Source organism: Apus apus, chromosome 5, assembly GCF_020740795.1.
Source record: "Apus apus isolate bApuApu2 chromosome 5, bApuApu2.pri.cur, whole genome shotgun sequence".
In the NCBI taxonomy this organism is placed as follows: domain Eukaryota; kingdom Metazoa; phylum Chordata; class Aves; order Apodiformes; family Apodidae; genus Apus; species Apus apus.
In genome coordinates this window covers 17,048,291-17,073,099 of record NC_067286.1, presented here as the reverse complement: position 1 = coordinate 17,073,099, position 24,809 = coordinate 17,048,291, and the positions used below count along the sequence as shown (strand labels likewise).

The following is a 24,809-nucleotide window of genomic DNA, read 5'->3' as shown; positions in this document are numbered from 1 at the left end:
ACTTCACCTAAATGTTTTCTTTTGGCAACAGTACTTGTACAATGTACAATCAGAGTTAAATTCTGCAAATTAGTTTTGTTTCAAATGCTTGAAAATTTTAAAGGCTTTTTGTTTCAATAAATGTGCTGCTAATTAATTTAATTACCCAAATCAAAATGCCTTGAAGAAATCTCAGTATGATGTTTGAATTCACCTTAACCGATCTTAATGTTTCTTTTTCTTTTCAGTCATTACAATTCACTGACATTTTTTTAATTTTTAGGCTTTTTTAAATCTTGATGTTGCAAGGGAAGATTTTTAAATATCTCACTTAGCACCTGGTCATATGTTACTCCTGAGCAGCTTATTTTCGTGGCTGATAAAACAGATCTGTGTAACAAGTTCCTAATGTGACTTCTTGAATATGTAAAAAAAGAAAAGAGAATGTGTCAAGATGGTTAAGACTTGTAGGGGTAGGCTTTTCATTTTCAGGGCTATTCTGTGTCAAGATTTTGTGTCTTTCTGTTGCTGCATCTTCATCCATCTTTACATATATACACGAACCTGCAAAATGATTGAAACAGATATATTACTGACAGAGAGTGCAGAACTCTCCAGGTAATTATTTCAGGACAAACCCTACAAGTCTCAAGCTATAGTAGCAGGTGGTAGTAATAAAAGAGCTGCAGTTGTTACCTTCAGGAAATGACACTAAGCAAACTTGCTGACTTCATCATGGCTTAAATTGCGTTAGCCAAAGCACTGAACTATCAGAATTGATTTTCCTTTAAGTCTAGAATGGTTAGGAAAAAAGTGGATAACCTGGGAGATCAGTTACAGAAGACAGGGAGGCTCTCTGTTCAAGCCTGCTAGAATGAGCAAACAACAGTAAATAGTACCCAGTAGCCCAAAGTTGACTTTCTTAGCCTTCTGCAAATGAAGCTGTTGATCTCTGTAGACCATAGACACAGAATTACTTATACAGATGCACTACTCACTGTAGTAAGAGCAGTGCCAGAACTGACGACTTAAAGCTTCAGTATCACAGCAGCTGACAGCTTGCAGCTTCCCACAAACTACGCTGGAAATCAAGGAAGCTCGGCACCTACTAGAACTAGGCAGTGAAAGAAGGAAGTGAGAATATCTAGGAAGGTGCAGACTTGCTATAAAAGGGTATCAGCTAGCTTCAGTCGGTGAAGTTATCTTAAAGATTTCAATGTCTTTTCCTTTTTGTCCTCACAGGAAGGATAGGTCTTTTGCTGCTTTTTGTGGCAAGCTGATGATCTATTAAAAATGCAATTTCAGCTAAATAAAACTCAAGCCGTTCATGTCAGTGACGTACAGTAGGGAAGCAATATGAACTGATGACCTGACCACAGCATGGGAACTGGATGGAGTATATTAAACAGGAAGAACGGCTGCTGCTTCCAAAGGCTGATATTGGCTAGGGTTTCTTTCAGCTGTGTGACTTCACTGCTCCATCAGAAAGAGGATGTTCTTTACTTAAAGTCTCTCAAATGCTGTTCTGTCTGTAATAAACGTGTCTTAGGAATATTAAAACAAGGAGACGATAAACATTGCTGCTGTGGATGTATGCCCAGGAGGAACACCAGCAGATCAAAAGCTTGAGCTGAATTTAAGTGAATCCATGCATCTTTGGTGAATTTGCCTGGAAAGGCAATTTTATATTTTGTATTATGCTTTATACTGGTAATAATTTTCTAATTAAAGGTCTCATAAAAAAACATGTGTCCTCAATTTTGTGTCCTATGTTGGAGAAAATACAGCAGCACTAAGAAATTATTCCATTTCAATGGATAAAAATGTTTTCTTTTTCCTTATTGTAACAATTAATTATTAGCTGACTTCTTTTCCATTCTGTCACCATGTTTATCCTGGCTTTTTTCCTTTTGTCCTCTCTGATTACCTTTTGCTCTTCTTTCCCATCCCCACTTTGTCACATCCCTGCAGGGTGCCCTGCCTTTTGATGACGACAACTTGCGGCAACTGTTGGAGAAGGTGAAACGTGGAGTGTTCCACATGCCACATTTTATCCCCCCAGACTGTCAGAACCTTTTGCGGGGGATGATTGAAGTGGATGCCTCGAAACGTCTCACGGTAAGAAGGCGTTTGCTGCAAGTCATGTGAGCAAGGCTTCATTTGTCACCTTGTTGCAGTTACGGTTGAATAGCTAAGGTAACTTGTTGATTTACTGCCACTCCTGAGCAAAGAATGAGTGGAGTTGGTGGAGTCTTTGGGAAGAAGTTAGTTACCTTATATTTTGAATCGTGAGGGCATATTACCTTTGTGTCTCTTCTCTAGCCTCATCATTCTCCTTCATATGTAACAGTGGCATTTAGAAGAAATCCCTCAAAATGTCATCACAATGCTGCTGACCCTTTGGGACATTTTGGAGTCGACTTGACTTGTCTGGCTGTCCTGGCTGGTACAGCAGTTTGTTGGGGATGTGATATAAACGAAGATCAAAACTGTTAGGACTGTTACTTGAGGCTTTGCTATTAAACAGTGTTTGCTTTTCTTACATTTTTGACAAAAGTCATGGCTTCTCACTGCCTGCCACACAGCCTGCATTGTATTCTGTCGTTCATTCACTCTGGGTTCCTTTCTACCAGCCTTCAGAGCAAGTGTTTTCCAGTCTGCTCTTTCATCTTGAGCTCTGTGGTCCTGGGCATGATTGGGCTCACAGTGCTGAGCTCCTGGCATTTGTCACTGAGTTTTGCATCTAGGATACATTCAATCACTACAACAGAGACCCTGCAAGGGTGAGCACTGTGTAGTGATTTTATCCTTCACTAACACTGTGTTAATGTTATGGGAAATTAAAAAAAATAGCAATTAAGATAATTTTGGAGAGCAAGGTCGCCTGCTTGTTGGTGGAGGCTTCTGCCTTTATGGGTACATTGCCCTTGTAAATCCTATTGTCAGGCTGTGCTGATGATTTTATACACATTTACTAAGCTCACAGATTCTGAGTAGGAGTATTTACAAAGAAATGTAAATTTTAAACTCCTCCTGCTTCTTCAGACTGCTAAAATATTTATAAATAAACTCTCAGATCACTGCTTGGCCTCTCTGCTGAGATTGCTAACAACAGCATCAGTCTGTGCCAGCTGTGGTGGTGCTTCTGGGATACAGACACCTGTCTGCTAAGTCCCTTCATGACTCTCTTTACAGTATTACCTGACAGCTGCAGCTGGGTCTTGCTTACATTCATTATGAAACCTCATCATGCTCTATTTGGTGATGTAGGTGAAAGTTGTTCATGCTGTTATATTACTAGTATCACTGCTTTTGCAAACCCAGTAGCCATCACATTTGCAGTACATAAGGAGCACTGATTGGAAAAAGAAAAAGTTAGGCACTTTAAAAGGCTTTTTAAAAAGATCTTTAAGAAAGTAAGAATATGGAGCTGTTGGAGAGGGTACAGAGGGCTGGAGCACCTCTGCTATGAAGACAGGCTGAGGTGTTTGGGGCTGTTCAGCCTGGAGAAGAGAAGGTTCTGGGGAGACCTTCCAGTACCTGAAGGGGCTACAGGAAAGCTGGGGAGGAGCTTTTCACCAGAGAGGGTAGTGATAGGACAAGGGGTAATGGTTTTAAATTGAAAGATGGGAGATTTAGGTTAGACATCAGGAAGAAATTCTTCACCATGAGGGTAGTAAGGTGCTGAAATAGGTTGCCCAGGGAGGCTGTGGAAGCCCTTCCCTGGAGGTGTTTAAGGCCAGGTTGGGTAAGGCCTTGTGCAGCCTGGTCTAGTGTGAGGTGACCCTGCTTATAGCAGGGAGGTTGGAGCCTGATGACCTTTAAGGTTTCAACTTTAACCATTCTGTGATTCTATGATTCTGTGATTTTTCCAAGTATTGTCATGGAATGAATACTACAGAGCTTAGGGCTATCCCCTGAGGCATGAGACAGCTGTTCTTCATGACCAAGAAAATCACAAAGTCCATCTCTACCTTTGTTTCCTTTCCATAATGTAAACATCACGGTTTTTCTGTTGTGGTGTTGTTGGTGTTTTTTTTCTGTCAAAGATCTTAATGCTGATGGTTTGAGTGTGCCTGGGAGCAGATAATCAGATGTTAGATCTTCTTTTTCAAATTCTACTGACTGAGTTTTTCAGTTTTTCCGTAGCTCATAGTCCATAACTGTTTTGAATTGTGCAATACAGCAGAGAATGCACATACATAAGAGAGAAAACTGTTAAGGTAAATCTGTTAAGGTCCCAGAGTGACAACCCCCCACCTTCCTTTTCTAGATCAAAATTAAGCTCTTATTTCCTTGAGGAGGTAAAAAACCCAGGTCAGATAGTTATTGACAAGGAAAGGATAGCTCTTTGTTAATGTCTGCAATCTTAGTTTCATTATTTTAATGTCTCTCAGTTTGCTGTCCCTGCTGCTGTTACATGTGGATACTGTTAGTGAGCTGGTTGCTTAGATTGCCAGGCAGAAGGGAGCTCTTTGTTTACCACACAAGAGCTGAGGATGTATGGTTCATTTTGAGGAGAGATCTGAATTCTATTTTAGCTGTGTCCTGTGAAAAAGGGTATAAACACAGGGTTTTTTGAAGCCTGTATTCCTAGGAAATGTCTCACTTGAATAAATTTGATATTTATACAAAGATCTGAGTGAAATTGTGACTTGGGTACAATAAGTAGCTGTTACTGATCATTTGCTCCACATCTCGGTGAATTCAGTAGAAAAATATAGTGAACTGTATGTAAGGTCACTAGAATTTTTTTCTTTAATTTTTCCCTTCCCCTCTCTGCTTTGTTCTTTTTTTTGATTTGTATCTCTTTTCCTTTTCATCCAGCTGCATTTCCCTCCCTGCAGTAATTGCCATTTCACAGCACACCCACACCTTCCCCAGTCCATCTGTTAAAGTGATCAACAAAAGCAGAACTAGCATTCATGTTTAACTGTCATGATTCCACTTCAATGTTAGAGCTTTAAAGGATTAATGGAGAGGAGGGTACTCAGAGTTATTGTTGCTGACCCTTTCCTGCCTTAAGAAATAGGCGTTACCTATTTATGGAAAGAAGACTTTATTATGCCTTATTGGAATGTTGGCCATGCTCACCATATATTACATAGCCTTAAATATGATTAGTGGGACATCCTTGACCACTCTTCTTACTGGGCCTGTTGCATGCTTTAAAAGAAAAGAATCCATGTTTTTATTTCAGTAGATTGCAAAAGATCCTAGTTGCTGCTCATGAATGAGCATTATCAAAACTTTGTCTGTAGAGGAAGGTGGATCAGAGCAGATATTGTGGAATAAGGTATTCCAATAAAGATGTTGTTGTCCCAGTGTTGACATTTGATCCCAGGGTAGAATGACTTGAGTTCTACATTGAGTGTCCACATAGCCTGAAATACCTATCCCTGAATAAAATGCAACTGAAATTACATGTATTTTCAGAATCTCCTTTTCTGCTCTCTGATTTTTGTTTTTCTTGGGTCTAATGTATGCTGTTGATGGACTACTTTATCTAAAGAGTGTTAAAAAAGTGAACAAGGGAAAACTAATCTGATTCCTTCTTCATTTTTCTAGAAGGTCTTGTGGTAAGGTGTCTGTCACATCATTTACATTATCTCACTTCACCACCTGTAGAATAGAGGTAATTGTCTAGTTGATGTATTTAGGCTGTAATCTTTTGGCTGCCAAGGGCCTATTCATGCACCATGCATGTAGCGTAGTGATATGTTGCCCTTGTCAAGGTCCCTGGAGACTGCTGTAGTGTGGCTCCTACTACTGACACAGATAATGATTCTACCAGTGCTATTTGCACTCCCAGCTTGAATAATTTGGTGAAGAAATGCCCCTATTTTGACATTGCATAGCAGGTTTAAAACTCAGACTAGAGGCTTCGTTCCTCTGTGTGAAGAAGATTCATCAAAGGTGTGGGTCAAACTAGTGCACAGAAGGATTTGAGACTGTTCTCTTTTTGGACAGGGAAGTTAGAAATTTTACAAGAGTTTAAGCCCAGAAGCACTCTTCCATATCCACAGACTTTGAGGAAATTTTTCTTCAGGTCAGAACTTTTTAGCTTGGCAACCGCTCCGCCGAGATAAGGGCCAAGGATGTAGACAGTGATGTCTTGCTTTCCAACTGCCTGTTTGTCTCCATCTGTTGTTCCCTGCCTTAGAATTCAAACCTAAGTTCCTTGGAGGAGGAGACCTCTCTTTCTGATGAGCTGGCACAGCTCTGTATCACAGTGGGTCTCTCATCAGCAAGTGGGGTTCCTAGATGTTCCTTCAGTATACAAGTCTAATATATATTGGAAGTATTTTACACAGAATCATGATAAAGGAATTCCCCCTTTCTTTCCGTTGCAGCATTTTAGCTTGCAGGAGTCTCTCCCCTGACTGTGCGTGTGCAATGGATCTGAGTATGTGTTCTTGTCTCAGAGATGGTGTCATGAGACCATTGCCTGCAGTGGCTAGGAGATATTAGGAAGCAGCATTTTTATAACTTGAAATAGCATTAAATTTGGCAAACTCATGCAAACAGCAAGAAGAACCCTCTGGGAAGGACTGTTAAATGCTTTAATCACTTAAATGCATTGAAACCTTGTGTTTAAAATGCAGGCAAGGGAAGTGAGATTAGCTCCCACTGTGTGTCTACCTCCCCTGCATTGCATGGTAAAAAGCATACAGACTTCTTGTCAAAACCAGTCACCCTCCCATAACCCTCCTGTCACTTTAATGCAGATGAAAAGCAACAGAGCATTAATTAATTCTCTTTAAAAAAACAGTGAAGATGTTAGCAGCAGCAAGCACACTTGCAATAACATTTCAATGTGATTATGTTTGAATCAGAATAGAAACTGGTTTCCTAGAATACTTTTCATATATGGGATATCCCTGTGTACTTCACAGCTTTGGTTTTGATATGGATTGAATGGCAGATGTGTAGGTAAACAGCAGCCACAAGAGCTCTCATACTCCTTCAGATGTATATCAAGGTGCTATGGGGCTTTCTTTCAGAAAAATGCTGTGGGCTCATTAGCTTGGTTCATCAGGAGGTTGATCAGCAGGGAAGGACAGAAGTAATTTCTCTTTGAGATCTTCACTCTGAAGGAGCCCAGAAGTTCTGTGACTAAGACATGAACTGGTGACCCTCCTTTCATCCCCCTTTTTGACTCAGAAAATGAAATGCTGTTGCCTGCTTTGCCATGGCATTTCTGCATATCACAGGCACAAAAGAACAATGGGACCCATGGAGATAGAAAATGCAGCAGTAGAAGCAAGCATGAAAGAGGCTTGGACATCGCTTAGTTCTATCATCTGCATCTTGTCTAAAATCATTGATGTCCCAAACCTACCATATGGTGTATAGGAAATAACAAGTAGATCTGCATCTCATAGGCTTTACCAAGCAAAGGAGGTACAGTACATTCCTTAGCAGATCCTCACCGTACTATGAACCTGATAAGTAACCATGCTAAAATCCTGTCTCATGGAAACTTTAGAGAACAGGCTATTCTTATGTTCTGTGTTTGTACCTCAGCTTACAAAGAACCAGGAGTAAGATGGCTAGGTCCAGGCTGTTAGGGGAACACCCATAATGTGAATCTTACATCCTTGAGTTAAGCTGGTTGGGGAGGTGGCAGTGAGTTAAGAATCATATTCTACATTTTTCTTAATGGTGCAGGAATGAAAGGACTACCTAATGGAAGGGAAATTATGATGAAGGGGAATTATTGTGGCAGAGCTGAGGCCACAGCTGGAGACTGTGAGAATCTGCCTAAGCCTGTGGATGTGTGTGCAGCACCTGGGCTGGATAGAAGACATCTCGATCTGCAAGTACCAACTACACCTCTCATGGCAGTGTTGGTACAGTCTTGGGTTTGAAGAAGGCTGTTTTTCTCTCATACTGATCCCTTCAGCCTCCTGTCATGCTTTTCTAAGCTCATTCCCTTCTTTCTTTGTTTTCAGGAAAAGCCCTTTCTCACTTAAAAAATTATCTCCTCTAGAGCCATCCTCAGTTCTTCCTGGTTTCCTAGGCACAGAGCCATTGTTCCATCACAGAGAGGCCTCTGATTCTTTGCCCTCTGTGGCAAACACCTACTTTCTATCTCTGACATTTTATAGTTTATCCGTTCCTCTTTTTTTTTTTTTCTCTATGATTCTCTTTATTCTGGAATTGAAGTGGAAAGTAATAAAAGCAGGACAGCTGTCTCCGTTCTTCCTGGCTGGTTTAATGGGTCTGTGATTTCATCTTATAGCTGTTAGCACTTGAGTTTCCTTCCAGCTCTCCCCTGCCTCTCACCTGGATGTTGCACAGCACAAGCCTGTGTGCAGTGAGTGTGCGTATTGTTTAAAGGTGCTTCATAATGAGGAATATGAGGAATATTGTCCACATAATGAATAATCTCTGGGCATCTATGAAAAGTTATTTTCTACTATGATAATGCTTAAAAAAACCCACAAACAGATTAGGCGGGTTCTGCTATAAGTATGTCATATGAACAGTTTTTCTCTCTACTGTGAAGAGTTTTCTCTTGGAAAAAGCCTGTTAGTTTATTTTCCCCATGCTTGTGGAAAACATGGTCATTCTGTAACATTTCATAGAGTCATAGAATCATAGAATTATCTTTGAGTTGGAAGGGACCTTAAAGATCAAATAGTTCCAACCCCCCTGCATGATCAGGGACACCTCCCACTAGATCAGGTTGCTCAGAGCCCCATCCAGCCTGCCCTTGAACACTGCCAGGGATGGGGCTTCCACAACTTCCCTGGGCAACCTGTTCCAGTGTCTCACTACCCTCACACTAACGAATTTCCTCCTAATGTCTAACCTAAGTTTACCCTCTTCCAGTTTTGATCCATTACCCTTTGTCCTCTTACTACAAGCCCTTGTAAGAAGTCCCTCCCCAGCTTTCCTGTAGGCCCCTTAAGGTACTGGAAGGCTGCTATAAGGTCTCCCTGGAGCCTCCTTCAGGCTGAACAGCTCCAACTCTCTCAGACTGTCCTCACAGGAGAGGTGCTCCAGCCCTCAGATCGTCATAGTAGCCTTTCTCTGGACTTCTCCATGAGCTCCATGTCCTTCTTATGTTGGGGCCTCCAGAACTGGACACAGTACTCCAGGTGGGTTCTCATGAAAGCTGAGTAAAGGGGGAGAATGACCTCCCTGGCACTGTTGGCCATGTTTCTTTTGATACAGCCCAGGACACAGTTGGCTTTCTGGGCTGCAAGTGCACATTGATGGCTCATGTTGAGCTTCTTGTCCACCATCACCCCCAAGTCATTCTCCTCCAGACTGTTTTCTATCCATTCTCCACCCAGCCTTTATTTGTACTTGGGATTTCCCCACCCATGAGCAGGACCTTGTACTTCGCCTTGTTGAAATTCATGCAGTTTTCACTGGCCTACCTCTCAAGCCTGTCAAGGTCCCTCTGGATGGCATCCCTTCCCTCCAGCAAGTCAACCTCACCTCACACTTTGATGTATCAGCAAACTTGCTGAGGGTGCACTCAATGCCAGTGTCCATGTTGCTGACAAAGATGGTAAACAGACCAGTGTGAGTACCAGCCCCTGGGGAACACCACTCGTCACATGTCTCCTTTCGCTAGGATCTACTTTCCTTTGGTGGACAATGCCACTCCTTCATTAAGTAGGAAAATGCTCATGTGTGAAACAGGAAAGAAAGAAGTTGGAACTTGTGCTTTGATTTGGCAGGATTTTTGGTAGTGGGGGAGAGGCCCTAGGGCTCCTCCCCTGGTCTCCACTAAGAAGCTGAGAAGCTCCTCCTGCTCCAAACCCAGCCAAGAAGCCGTTAGATGGACAATAGATGCACCTCTGTGGTTAACATACGAAAGAACTGAAATAAGAGCTAAGCAGATAAAGGAAAAAAGAAGAGCTGTGCTGGGGAGAAGCAGAGCGGTGCTGGTGGTTTATGAGAAGGAGAAGAAGGTGCCCAAGCAGAAGTTTCCCTGCAACCCATGGCAAGATGGCAGGTTGTCCCCCTGCACTCATGGAGGAACGTGGTGGAACGTTCCCTGGGGGCACCAGGAGGGGTGAACTTGGCCAGTGGATTTGCTGCCAGTGGACTCAGATTATGCAGTCATGGAAGACCCTGGTGCCAGGGGAGGTGACTGTTCCCAAAGCAGCCTGTGACTCTGTGGGAAGCCCAGGCTGGAGCAGCTCCAGACCTCGTGGGAAGGACTCATGAAGAAGAGGTTCGTGAAGGACTCTCTGCCTTGGGAGGGACCCCGTGAGGAAGCGGGAGAGGAACTCTTCTTCCTGAGGAGGAAGGAGCAGCAGGAACCACCAGCCTGTGAACTGACTCTAAACCCCATCCCCTGTCCCCCTGTGCCGCTGGGAGGAAGGAGGGAGAGAAACCGGGAACAAAGTGATTTCGGCTCGGGAAGAAGGGAGGGGTGGGGGTAACGTATGTAAGCTCTGCTCTTTGTATTGTCTGTGTCCTGTGTGCATCTGATTAGTGTGAAATTAAATTATTTTTTTTTCCCCAAGTTGAGTCTGTTTTGCCCGGGACCTTAATCAGTGAAGAACCCTCCTTGTCCTTTGTCTCAGCTCATGAGCTTCTAGTTGGCCTTTGTCCTCCTCATCCCAGAGTGTTTGTGTGGGGGGGAGATGAATCAGCGGCCAAGGGGCTCCTTTGTTGTCGTATTGGGCCCAAACCACACCAGAACTAGATGGTCTTTAAGGTCCCTTCCAACCCAAAGCATTCTGTGATAAAACAAATTTGCCGTCTAATGTTCAGGTGCTGGATCAATAAATGGTATTATTTTGATATAGAACCTTATTCTAGTTGGTCTTTAGTTTTTCACAATAAATGTGAAGACAATCAAGAACAGGTCGTTGGAGAAGATCATGTCAGAGATGCACCATTTCTTTTGGTTTTTTTCACATTAACTGTTTGAACCTGTTCTGTTTCCTTCTCTCTCTCTTCTTTCCCCAAACAGAACTAGAGATGAACTTTGTATCTAAAGAATCATCTATTATGCACATACAGAAAGGAGCAGTTTGTTAGCATCAGCCTGGTGATAGAGGGGAAGGGCTTAGGAAGGGAAAAACTTAAATTGCCAAAACGCTTGCCTGTGAAGCCTTGTACACATGCATTTTCCTGGGATTTGCCCCTGTCTAATTCCCTATGTCTGTAATTCTAATCTCATTTCCAGTGGAATGGGTGGGAACAAGCATGGTCTTTATGCAGCATAAAATTCCTGTCGTTTGCACAGGTCCATCTCTGTAATGTTGGACTTACTTGAATAAGCCTTGAATATAGATGCCTCATGGAGTTACCTTTTCTGTTTTACAGCACTAATTCCTCATTGTCTTTTCCTTTACAGCTAGAACATATTCAGAAACACATATGGTATATGTAAGTAACATCTTTTAAATTTACTTTTGCATGCATTCATTATTGGTTCTATTACAAGAGCAGATATTCCAGTGATCTCTGAAGAGAGAGACTGGAGTTTGAAAGCAGCTTTCACATAGGTGAAGAAAGGGGCAGAGGAAGGCATCTATATGAGGGTTTTTTACCCTTTGCTATTACAATAATTTCATATTTATATATATAAAGCAAGGAACTTTTTATACAGTAGCTAACAATTGTTTGAAATAAGACATTCAGTCCAGCAACTTGCTGTGTTAATACCTGCAAATGATCAGCTAAAAACTGCCAACTGACAGCCACATTTAGTTTGCTGTCCAAGTGCTACAGGCAAACCTTTGTAGTATCTTCTTGAACAAGGAAGCTTTCATATGTTCCTTCTCGGCATCTGGGATTTTCTCCGAAGTAGAAACAAAAAATGCTGATATTAATAAGAAAGCAGATGTGAAGAAGAGCTTTTCTTTCTCATAATTCCTAAACCTCCGCATCAAGCTAAGAGGCTGCTTCTGACCTTTTGACCTGTTGCTTGAGAGTACTTCTCTGACTTGATTAAAAGCAGCAATATTGACAGCGAAACAGGTCTGTGAGAAAAGTATGCACCTGTCTAGTGGTTTGGGTATAAGGAAGATTAATTGCTTTTAAAAGTGACTTTGCACTTTGTGTAGCCTTAATACTATTTCAAGAAACTTAACTAAATAACATTTTTTATATTTATGATAACCTAATCAAACTAAGGAGAATACTTCACATATTAAATAAGAAAATGATGCTTTGATACATGTTTCTTGGAGCAAGCATAACTACAGGTTCCCCAGGTGAGTAATAAGAGAAGTTCTGCCTTCATAACCGAGGATGATAGGAGCCTGATGATTTAAGCCTGTCACCAGAGGGAAAAGCAAAGCCTCTGTTTTGATTTGTTTTGTTTTCTCTGTTTTTTGAACAATGTTCCCTTCTGGATTTATCTGACTTGAATAGGACCTGAGGGCATTCAACAATTTGTTGAGTAACATTTTTTTTTCTTATTTCACCTGAAATGGTGGCAGCACTCTGCACATGGCTTTTTCATGATCTCTGCGGTTACCAGTTGACATGGCACCTTTTTAAACCAAAGGACTGGAGTGTTTGCTGCAGGTTATTTTATTTTTTTAAACTCTCATGGATAAATGTAGGAGAAATGGAGAAGAGAAATATCTAATTGGAATCTCTGAAATACCCCCTCTATAATGACTTACTGGCAGTTCCAGAAGTAATTGCTGTTTACATTAGACTGGACAGCTGATACCCTTTGTTTCTTCATGGGCTGAAATCAATTGACTTTCTCTGTGCTTTGATCAGAACTGGAACAGGAAAGAAAGTGGTATGTCATTTTTCACTTACATTATCATTCTGGCCCTCCCCAGGTCTGGAAGTTTTCACCAGCCGAAGGACTGTTGTCCCAGGCTCACGTGTACAATTTAGGCAGGTGTTACTTCATTGCTTTATTCTAGAATTAGAAGCTGGAGATTTTTTTATTTGCAGACACAAGTATTTGAAACATTTTCATGTCCTTCCCAATGAAGCTCAGACTCTTTGATGACTGACACAGTAAAAAGGTTTTTACCCCAATGGAAATAGCATCTGGTGCTGTTTGTAGGACTAGAAACCAAGTTTTGTAAAGGCAAGTCTCCCCAGACTCCCAGTGTACTCAACACAGAGAGAGTAAGGTTATTCCTGAAGTCCATTCAGATTGCCTAAAAGGAAGTTTCTCCTCAAAATAGCTTTTTTAATGAGTCTCTTTGTCCTTTTCCTTACACTGGCCATGACTTGACCTGACTAAGTTAAACTCCTTTGGTTAAATTTAGTCTGTGAATAACCCTGCCACCTCCAAAACTAAACTGCTTTCATCTGGTGATGTTTCACAGCCTCTTTGCATTCATTTTGCCTGGAAATAGTGATGCTGACAGAGAAGCAGGGGTTAAAATTGTTTTATTCTATTACTGTTTTGCTTACATCTTTCCTTTTTTCTTTATTTTATGTAATACTACTATTCTATGTAAAATCTTCATTTGTTGCTATATACAGGTTACTGACCTGAGATTTGTGCTCAGAACATATAAGTGATTTCACTTAATTCTTCAAATAAATACTAAGACTACTATAAAACTGAGGAAAATATTTAATTGCAGAGTAGGCAGACAGTGAATGAGGTCTTGAAAGTTGAACTCATGGTTCACAAACCTAAAAAAAGGAAAAAAGAAACCAAAAATAAACCTTTCATCACCAACCTCCAGTTCTTCTTGCTCTCCCACCCAAATTAACTCAGTGAGGTTTTTTAAATATTTTTAAATTAAAATAATTTATTTTTACCTCAAGCACAGGTTAGCATAACTCAACAAATAAACAGCAGTGATTTTCACATTTTTTTAGTAAAGCAAGAAGGCATATAAAATTAGGTATTACGGCAAATATAAGTTATTGCCCAAATTGTGAAGGTACCCAATTTACTAAAATCAGAAAAAGAATTACTATTCCAGTTTTGCTTTTCTTTGCACTGTTGCAAATGTGCATCTTGGTGAGATTCACAAGGGAATTTCATGAATTGACGGAAAAAATCCACCTTGGTCTGGAATCACAGGCATTGTATGCACCAATCATCAGAAAAGAGGCTGGATTTTAAAGCAGCAATTACATTCATGCAGGCCTCTATAATATATATGTGATTTGCAATACTCATCGTGTGATGTTGTTTCATGTCAGTGTGGGCTGATATGCATCATATTTGTGACTCTGTTAGACTCAGAATGGAACAGGCAACACAGTCACGCCAGTCACAGCCCAGACCCAGTGATTTTCATTTTCACAAGCACTGAAAATGTGTTGCCAAATTATGAGGTGCCTCTTTGCAGGTTCTGCATGTACCTGATGAGGAGGTGTGAAAATTCCTGGCCAGGTCTGAGGATGACCAGGTGCAGGGCATAAGGAAACGCCACTTTTCAGTAGATGTCAAGCTCTGCTCTCTAGAAATGGCTTCCATGCTGATTGATAGAAATGAAGCTTGCAGGTGATATTCTGCTGCAGATCAGTGCGACTTGTAGGAAACCCAGAATGTCTGGAAATTTTCCAAAACAGTAATTTGTTTTAATCTCTTTAAATTAATCTAATAACATCTGCTTGTGACACAATGAATGATTAATTAAGTCAATATTTTTTAAAAGTGAAATGCAGATCATTAAAAACCAAAAACACTCAGCTGCTGTTCAAAGGTCCATCCTGCAAGAATATGTCTTAATGACAAGGTCATCACTGGCTTTAGTAGTGCGAGGTTATGATCTAATAATTGCTGTTGCCCACTGAGAGCGAGATCCTGATCCTAAAAGATAGGAATAGCTACCTCTTCAAGACAGGACACTCAAGTAACAAGGTATTTCTGTAGTTGAAGACCGATTTTGGAATCTAGCCCTTAGATTTAGGACCATGGTGTTATTGCAGAAGACATGGACACTTGACCCATGTAATGCACACCATAAGCTGACTCCTTGACATGTACCCGGGAAGGGTCTGAACACATTTTCACTGCTTCAAGAGAAGATAAAATTGTAATTTCTGACAAGTCTTTCTGCAAGTCATGTCCCACAAACATGTTTAACAGAGCAGGTGCCTCACAACTTCATTTCTACTCGCTTAAAATAAGTTACAAGTAGTATCCAGCAATCTCCTGTGATTGAGGTGTAGCAGGTAACTGTCCAGTCCTGGCAGCAGAGCCCTGGCTGCAATGACTTAGTATTGCCTTCATGCCTTGGAGGAGATACTCTGCATTGGCTCTCTTTTTGGTACACTGGCTGAGACCTTGATCTTATACATATGATCCTAACAGAGTTGCTTTCTAACCCAAGAAAAATAGGGGCATTTGAACTGGTGCTCCTTTTTCTGTGTAGATACTTGAGTAGCTCATATAGCATTATATAGCATTTTAAGCTGCATGAAGAATTTCACAAGGTGTGTTCTCCTTATTTCTGCCAGCATTAAAAGAAAGAATCTCTAATGCAGTGTAAATATTCCTGATTCCTATTACTCACCTTGGGAGCCTAGACTGAATAGTCATGCATTTACATTACATAAAGGAAAGGACACACAGTAGGAAAACCTCAGCACTGGAACTCAACCTCAACTTTCCTATACAGAGTATCTCACCCAAGGAGTATGGAAACTCTGGACATTGCACAAAGCATCCATTGAGAAATACTGAAGATTCAGGGTAGACAGTTTCTCCAACCAAAATACCACCACTTTCAAACCCACCTCTTTGGGTGGCCAGAGTTTACCGAAGTTGGCTCCTTGCCTACCTAAACAAAATTGAAGGATATTCAGCTTGCCTGCAATATATATCATTCAGTTGGTTATAGATACCCTGACACCTTGACCTGTTTCTTACAGTGAAGGCCTTTAATTGTGACATTAATAAATATGTCCTGAATCTAGTGAATGGGATGAGATAACTATGCAGAAATCTTGTCCCAATTGCTTTTAAAAGAGTAATATGCTCTCCCACTAATGGTGTATTCCTCTGTCTGCCATTGACCTCAGTCTTCACACTTGGGCCACAGTTTTCAAATTAGCACAACTGAAGAGGCTGTCATATTTGGGTGTGTAAATAAACAGCCTGGTTTCCCCAAAAACCCTTTAAAGTGTGTCAAGTGCAGACCTGAATACTGAGGTCTCTTAATCACATTGGAAGCTTTGAAGAAAGAAACTGTTGCAACACTGGTTGCAATCAGAGTTGGTGAAAAACAGTGATAGCCTGTACACAGCTCCTTCTTTGAAAGAGAATCGTTCAGCTTGTACTCTTCAGCCTGATCGCCTGAGGTCTGGCCTGCTGATGAGACAGCATCTCTAAAACCACGTAGTGTTTTATAAATGTTTGGCATTAGGACACTGAACAGCTGTTTAAATGATGAGTGCACTGGTAAGTGAAGTTCCTACTGCCTTTCTGACTGAATGCAGACATTTCTTACTCAAGACTGAAATCCACCAGATGCTGGTCACTTTTAGCATTCATGGCAGTTTCTTCTGAAAATAATATCTGTCTGGTTGCAAGCTCTGGTCTCTCAGTGGGACTTTAACAAGCTATTTCCATCTGTTGCTGCAGGCTGTGTTTCAGAGTATGGGTTCATTTGTGACTCATGTTTCTTTTCTCTCCTTCCTTCCCTGCCCCCTTTCTCCCTCTCATCTTCTTTCCTCTGCAGAGGGGGTAAGAATGAGCCAGAACCAGAGCAACCAATCCCTCGAAAGGTGCAGATTCGTTCTCTCCCTTCCTTGGAGGATATTGATCCAGACGTGTTAGATAGCATGCACTCTTTAGGCTGCTTCCGTGACCGAAATAAACTCTTACAGGACTTGTTGTCAGAAGAGTAAGCACTTGCTCAGTCTTCATATCAGTTGGGTATCCACGGGCTGGGAGGCTTATAAACCTGGGGAGAGGTAGAGATCGTGAGCACTGAGCCTTTTGTGCATTGTGTGTCAGAAGCTCACAGCCTGACAAGCAGCGGAGGCATGATGCTGTCTCTTCCCTTGCTGTCAGGCAAGGTCACTTCATGAAAAGATGGGCCATGCAGTCCTGATGGGGAAGTATCATTGCTGTTATCTGTGTTGGATATGCCTTTGTTGGCAGGTTTTTGTTTATTTCAAGCTTACACCTGAGAGCTGCTGTGTTTCCTGAGATGTTAAGAGGGAAATGTAGTGAAAAGAGCACTTACAGGCTCAGGAGACGTGTCTTGCTGCCACTTTTGGTTTGGACTTTCTGTGGACATGTTACTTCGTCTGTCCTGTGCATCTGTCCTGTCCTTGTCTGTTCTATGTGTGTAACATGGGAATCATATTTCCTTTTCTCACTAGCTGCTTGTTGGAGACAGCAAGGTTCTCAAAAGCTTTGTGGGCTAAGTAACTAACTGGCAGGTGCTTGACCATTTCCAGCTTATTTAGAATAGCTGTTACTGGTTTTTTGATGAGAGGAGTGACTCTACATGTGGATGGTTTTTCCTCTACAAATTTAAAGATGATTTCTTTCTTTCTTTTTATTTTTTTTTCAGAGAAAACCAAGAGAAAATGATTTATTTTCTTCTGCTTGACCGGAAGGAGAGGTATCCCAGTCATGAAGATGAGGATCTTCCCCCTAGAAATGAAATAGGTACTACAGATATGACCTCTGTCACTATGAACCCATCTCAACTAGTTTCTCTTCACCTTTTTTTTTTTTTTCCCTTTTTCTTTTTTTCCCCTAATATATACCCAAACCCCAGCATCACTGCTACCTTCCTACTGAAATCACAGAATCACAGAATGTTAGGGTTTGGAATGGATCTCTTGGATCTCTTGAGGTCATCGAGCCCAACCCCTCTGCCAGAACAGGACCACCTAGGGCAGGTCACACTGATAGGCATGCAGATGGGTCTTGAAAGTCTCCAGAGAAGGAGACTCCACAACCTCTCTGGGCAGCCTGTTCCAGTGCTCTGTAACCCTTATAAGAAGTTTTTCCTCACGTTGAGGTGGAACTGCCTGTGCTCTAGCTTGCATCCATTGCCCCTTGTCCTATCACAGGGCACGACTGAAAGAGATTGGCCTCTCCTTCTTGACACCTACCTTTCAGATATTTCTATACATTAATAAGATCTCCCCTCTTCTCTTCTCTAGACTAAACAGCCCCAAGTCTCAGCCTTTCCTCATAGCCCTCCATTGGACTCTCTCTCATAAATTCCTGTCCCTCGTGAACTGGGGAGCCCAGAACTGGACACAATACTCCAGGTGGCGTCTCACTAAGGCAGAATAGCAGGGTAGAATAACCTCCCTCGACCTGCTGGACACACTCTCCTTAATGCATTCCCAGAATACCATTGGCCTTCTTGGTCACAAGGACACACTGCTGTCCCATGGATAGCTTGTAGTCTACCAGGACTCAAAGGTCCTTCTCCACAGAGCTGCTTTCTAGCAGATCATGTCCTAACCTGTACTGGTGCATGTTGTTGTTCCTCCCCAGGTGCAGGACTCTATGTTGAAACTCATTAGGTTCCTCTTTGCCCAGCTCTTCAATCTGTCCAGATCTTGCTGAATGGCTGCACAGCCTTCAGGTGTATCAGCCAACCCTCCCAGTTTTGTATCACCAGCAAACTTGCTGAGGATGCCCTCTGTCCCACCATCTAGGTCGTTGATGAAGATGTTGGACAGGACTGGACCCAGCACTGATCCTTGGGGAACTCCACTAGTTACAGGTCTCCAGCTGGACTCTGCTCCATTGCTCACTACCCTCTGGACTCTATTGTTCACCCAGTTCTCAATCCATCTCACTTCCCATCCTTCTACCCCACACTTCCTGGGTTTGCTTACAAGCATGTTATGGGAGACAGTGTCATAAACCTTGCTAAGGTCAAGGTAGATGACATCCACTGGTCTCCGTATGCCTACCCATTCTGTCACACCATCATAGAAGGCTATCAGATAAGTCAAACATGATTTCCCCTTCGTGTATCAATGGTGGCTACTCCTGATAAACTTCTCTTCCATGTGCTTAGAGATGACCTCCAGAATGAGCTGATCCATCATTTTTCTAGGGATGGAGGTGAGGCTGACTGATCTGTGGTTCCCTGGATCTTCCTTTTTGCCCTTTTTGAATGATGCAGAGCATTGGTGAGAATTCTCAGCCTGAAACAGGCAAGTCTGTTCCATGGTTAAACTCGAATTATTCCTTTTTCGGGACATGTCTGTCTCACAGTTCAGAAACATCCACTTTGGTCTTGAACTCAATCTTAAAAATATTATGTGGACCCACAAGCTGGCTCTGTGCAAGCAGATGAGGTTTAAAAGCAGTGGAGTCTAGTGGCAGAGTTTTCTATTTACTAATCTACATGCAGTTTTGCAGAAATGCTGCTTCTGGACTTGAGCAAGTAAGACTGTAGGGTTGCATCCCTATGAAGTTCTATATTTACAGTCTCTTTTCTGCAGGCAAATACATAAACTCTTGAAAGTATAAATAATATCACTTGCCTGTTTATAGTACCTACATCAAACTTCTATGTTTTTAGACTATCTTAGAAAGATTTAGAAAGCTTAATATGCAGTAAGATTATATACCTTATAAAGCTCTTGTGATACCACTTTATTCCTGCAGAATTGGTCATTAGTCTTTTTAGGGTACTACTAATTGCCAAGGACCTCACCAATCTAGACTACAGGAAAAATGTTTCCTGAGGAGCTTACTGTGGAAGTGACCCTTGCTGTGCAAAGTGGCAAAAGTTTAACTAATAAGGATCAGTCGTTTCTATAAATGACCTGAAATAGCATTGTTACATAGTAGAAGTGTAGTTTTTAGGTATTGTACTCCAGCACTTTGAAGACTGGCTTTCACTGGAAAGCCAGAAATCTCCCAAACCTACAGGGTAGTGGAATACTGAACTGTAAGTTTGTTAATACTCTGTTGAATTATTACCTTATCCAAGTTCCAGGCTCCACATCCATAATTTTGGAAGGAAATATCTTTTTTGGGAGAAGAGGTGGAAATTCTTAGTCAACATGGTAATTTTTAAACTCTTACCTGGATGGAGCTCCAGAGAGTATGGTATCAGAGGTCCAAATGAACATCAGTATATTTGCCAACTGCAGGTCCTGTGGTGAAAAGGCCCTTGCTCAGTGCGGTTTGTCATCTAGCACTTTACTAATCAGCTTTTGACTCAAAAAGATTATCCTGCTGTGTAAGAATACCATCATCTTGCTTTAGAAAAAAATTTTGTCATAAGAAGCAAGGTGACTTCAGAATCTTCATATCCAGCATGTAAATCCATACAGAAATACACCTTGAATATATTATACATCTCTATTCCGCATGCCAAAATATTTTCATGGTTTGAACTGAAATGGTATTCTCCACTCTTGTGTATTTTTTGGTACAAGGAGAGAAAAAGTTCCTCAACAGGGCAGCACTACTCTGAATGTTTCCTTGTGCCTCGTTGGCACACAGAAGATTGGTTGAGCAGTATATTTTCGGTATTGTTTGCAGATTGCATTTCATCTTCCACAGGGGGTTTCCACCTCCCCTGTTCACAGCAGTATCTCTGAGGACATGGGGCAAGGTTTAATTAAGAGCAGTCATGCTTCTGATTAATATCTCATCATTAAGCATTACCAATGGCTTAGCACAAAGAAGAGCAGAGAAAAAGTAACAGATTTAATAACAGCAACTTGAAGAAGCCCCATTAATGAGAGTTGTGCATTGCCTGAACTCTTGCCAAAAAAAACCCTGCAAAGTTGCATCTCAGAGTATTTTGATATAGCCTCTTCCTTTGCATGTTAGGTCTCCAAAAGGATGGATGCAGGTAAAAGTATGGCCAGCTCAGACTAACATTCTCTTCTGGTGTCCCTTTTGTCTGTTTCTGCTATACGACTCTTAAAGGGCCAGGGAAGGGCCACCTTTACCACATTTGAATCCAGCCCCATTTTCTTAACCTGTAAAGAGAAATGTTAAACTTCTCAGTAAAATTAATGAGTGTCAACTAGTGTGTCCTTAATGAAAAATATTTTGTGGGGTGGAGTTTCTTAACAAGCCAGCAGCCATAAACTGGCTACTGTCCTCTCAAGAATTCTTTCTGATGGCTGCGCAAAACACCGTTATTCAAGTTTTTAGCTAATTCCTGTTCAAATTTCTTCTTTGTTATCTTTTAACGTCCACTTTATATTTGGCCTGTAACTTTTGTGTCACTCAGCTGAATTTCCATTTGCTAGTCTTCAGTTTTCAACATGCTTGAATCAAATTGCCTTTTAAAAGATCTGTTCATAAAATGTTTTTCTTGCCTTTTTCCATCTTTCTTGTTTAGATTTTTATTCCTAACTAACATTAATGCAGTCTGAGCTTACTGATCTCCACTATTTTGACATTAGCTGCCTTCTTCATCTTCTTTATTCCTTCTTTCTCCTTTATTTTAAACTGCTCTCTTCCACCTTCCTTTCTAATGTCTAATATTTCTCTGCAAAATTTGTATCCACTCTCTGTTGTAGATACCAAATATAATTACATTGTCATTATGTGTCTTGGCTCTATTCATATGTCTTGATACCAGCAGTAGTCCTGTGAGATGAATCTTTTCTTGTTCTTTTAACTTGTTTGAAGAAGTAGGAGTTTGGAATGTGTAAACCTTGTCCCACCTTACTTTTGACCACGTACATGCGTGCAGCTAAAGTCACTCTGTATAACTGCTTTATTAGGTTTATGTCCCTTTGTTTTTCCCTGAACTTTATGCCCTATATATTTTTCCTAAACCGCAGATCATTGCCCCTGTTAGTATTTTCTGATACCTTTTTATTACTGGACATAGTTTGAAATGGAGTGAGCTACAACTGCATTTGTTCTAATGAATTTTTAACAGGAACATTATTACTAGTAATGCAAACAATACTTGGGTTATACATTAGAGGGGTCAGTTGTTATCACTATCCCATTTCCATTTGAGCCGTCTTTGCTCATGCTTGTTGTTTCAAGAATAAGCCCTGCCTTAAAGGGGTCTTAAAATATTACATGAGAGAGAGAATTAACAAGCACGTAGATAGGGGGTGTGAGCAGGGCAGAATAGTAAAAATAATACCATCAGACTAGGCAATAGAGATAGAATTGTCAAATGTGTTATTTCTGGTGTTACAGTGGAATCCTGGCAGAGGAAGAAGCCTTAGGGGCTGGGCACTGAGAGCTGCTTTCTAAAATCAGGGGTGAAGGATGCCTTTTTTTACATGTGGTCACTGTCTACTAAAATAAATAAAAAACTTGTCTGTACAGAGACAAGAGAACTGAAGTAGCCCAAACAAAGAAAAGAAAGGAAAGAAAATCCTTCTATATTTTTTTCTGCTTTTCTCCTTTTTTCTGTTTTGATGCCAGGAGAGACACTAGTGATGAAACAGCTCAGCAGGTTTGCATTTGGTTCTGTGCCTCACCATGACATTATGGGTGGTTTGGCCAAGTAACCTTCTTGAAATGTAGTTTGGTATCTATCTAAAGACTTTCCAATTTAGATGTTCCTCTGAACCTCAGTTAAGGTTTGTCAGGACCTTTAGCAATTAATTGCCTTTATGTAGCTCATTCTTATAATTCAGTTTTTCTGCAAAGTTAAAGTAGCACTTCAATGCCTCATAGAAATGTTACAATAAAAAGTGCAAAGCACTTCAGTTGCTATCATAGTAAAAGCTGTCTGATGACCTCTGTGATAAACTTCAGTAGCTTTCATTGGAGATTCATCTCAGGTAGACAAGTATCTTTTAATTTGTAGTGCTGAAGGAGAAAAACTATAAAGCAGTGGGGAAAATATGAAATGTAATCTTAGAGATGCAAAAAAGGGTATGTTTTCAGAGAATAATGCAATTCTGAGTTCAAAGTGCACACATATCCCTATGTCACATTTAATCTAGGTAGTGGGGACATCAAAGACAAGCTTTAGCAACCTGAGTATATACACAGGATCCCTCAATGGCTTATACTCTGGCTAACAGCTTGTGCTTATAGCCCATGCTGACATCTGGTTATTACTATTACCAGCTTTGTAAGGTAATTTCTGCAAGCTATGCTATAGTTATACCTTTCTTTTACAGTCCTCCTACATTCACAGCAGTAGCAGTGCTCCTTCCCTCTGTAGATGGATTGGAACTTCAGTCTTACGTTTGCAGATTTGGAGGATGAGAGAAAAACTGCAAACGTTCACCTCCATCATGAAGATATCTGTCTCTGTAGGGGAGGTGTGAAAGTGAGATTGTGGAGAGAGGATTTGACCAATCTGCGTGAGGTAAATCACAGCCGAATTCAGCTGACAGTGTTTTCTTTTCATAAAGATCCCCCCAGGAAGCGTGTGGACTCCCCAATGCTGAACAGGCATGGGAAGCGGCGGCCAGAAAGGAAGTCAATGGAGGTTCTCAGTGTGACAGATGGTGGCTCCCCAGTCCCTGCTCGCAGAGCTATTGAAATGGCACAACATGGACAGAGGTGGGTCTCTCCTTCACCCAGGAGTCCTGCCTGCCTGGGTTTTCTACCTCCTTTATGTTATACACGCAAAGGAGCTGTGGAGCCTTTGTGTTTGCATCACCACTCATTAGAACTTCAAAGCACATCTGCAAGATGATTTGGCAGCCAGCAGCACTTATGCACACAGGACCAGAAGGCTTGCCAGGGGTTAAGGTTCTGCATGCTTGCAGCTATTGCTCAGGAAAATGCCATGTCCTCTGGGCAAGATTCATCTCACCTCTTTTTAATTGTCAAGAGCATAGGTATTCAGTCTAAGCTTGTGATACAGCCTCTCACTCTAGGTAATGGGGACAGACAAGTGCTTTGGAAGGTCTCAGGTATATATGACCTCTGTTCCAACAGTCTTGGATAGGATAATTACCCTCTCGTTGTTCCTCTCTGTCTCCATAGCCTACAACAGGAATCTAGATTACTATCTTGGGTTAGGGGCCTAGCTTCTGGGCACCCAAAGTTAAATGAGATGGACCCCACCTTCCATGTAATCAGAACAGCTTGAGTCTGGAAAGCTCTGTCCATCTGTAGATGCCCTAAAATATACTGTCAGAGCCAGCAGGCATCTGACCCACATAAATTACCACAGAATCACAGAGTAATTTTGGTTGGAAAGACCTTGAAGATCATTGAGTCCAGCCATTAACCCAACTTCACTGAGTCGAGCACTAAACTATGTCCCACCTACCACGTGCCTGTAAAGTGATGGAATATGTCTAATTTTGCCTCTTTTCTATCAAAGAAAGTGTCAGTCTTATGGAGAAACAGCAGAGCAAAATGGTGTCTCCTCAAGGCAGGTTCTGGGACAGTAAGTGAATGGTGAAAGGACATTTACATGAAACAGGGAAGTTATTTCCTCAGTCCCTACAACTAGCCTAAGAGAAGCACATGCATTTGGATTCACTCCTGCAGAAATCAATCAATATTAAAAAACACTTCAGATATATGTATGCTGATGATGCTGTAACTTCTGTTTCAGCTTTATGACATTATTTTATTGTTCAGCTGTTAAGATCTGCTCAAAAAGAGCCTGCTGTGCTCAGAAACTCCCATTGCTGATAGAGAACTGAGTGAAGAACGTGAAATAATTTAATGTCCAGAGGCCCCTAGAATTGCTGGAAAGTTTTACTGGCAATTGTTATGGTTCTGTCTGCAGCGAACAAAACTTGGTAATTTCCAGAATCTGCTAGGAATTATTTCAGACTGGATATGTGGCCTTGAGATGCACTGCCATAAACATTTTTCACTGTATTGTAGGTTGGAAACCTGTCTTGAGTGTATGATTTGCTTTGATGTGAGGTCTGGGCAAAGAAAGTGTTCAGAACAGGGTGTGCTCAGTGTTCCTCATAGGCTTCAAAGTGATAAGGATGAACACAACACTGACAAACAGGTGCTAACTATTCAGCTTGCAGTGGTTAATCTGGTACCCAATAGATGC

General features: G+C 41.3%; 1 protein-coding gene across 11 annotated transcripts in view; it reads left to right on the top strand.

Moving 5' to 3' along the window:
• Nucleotides 1–24,809, top strand: part of BRSK2 (BR serine/threonine kinase 2) — a 323,594-nt gene that overhangs the window by 248,626 nt on the left and 50,159 nt on the right. For all 11 annotated transcript variants that reach the window (XM_051622561.1, XM_051622560.1, XM_051622559.1 and 8 more), the window contains exons 8-12: nucleotides 1,951–2,097; nucleotides 11,312–11,343; nucleotides 16,581–16,745; nucleotides 17,424–17,521; nucleotides 23,191–23,341. In XM_051622561.1, coding sequence (XP_051478521.1) covers nucleotides 1,951–2,097; nucleotides 11,312–11,343; nucleotides 16,581–16,745; nucleotides 17,424–17,521; nucleotides 23,191–23,341 — 593 coding nt within the window. The remainder of the gene's footprint in view (nucleotides 1–1,950; nucleotides 2,098–11,311; nucleotides 11,344–16,580; nucleotides 16,746–17,423; nucleotides 17,522–23,190; nucleotides 23,342–24,809) is intronic.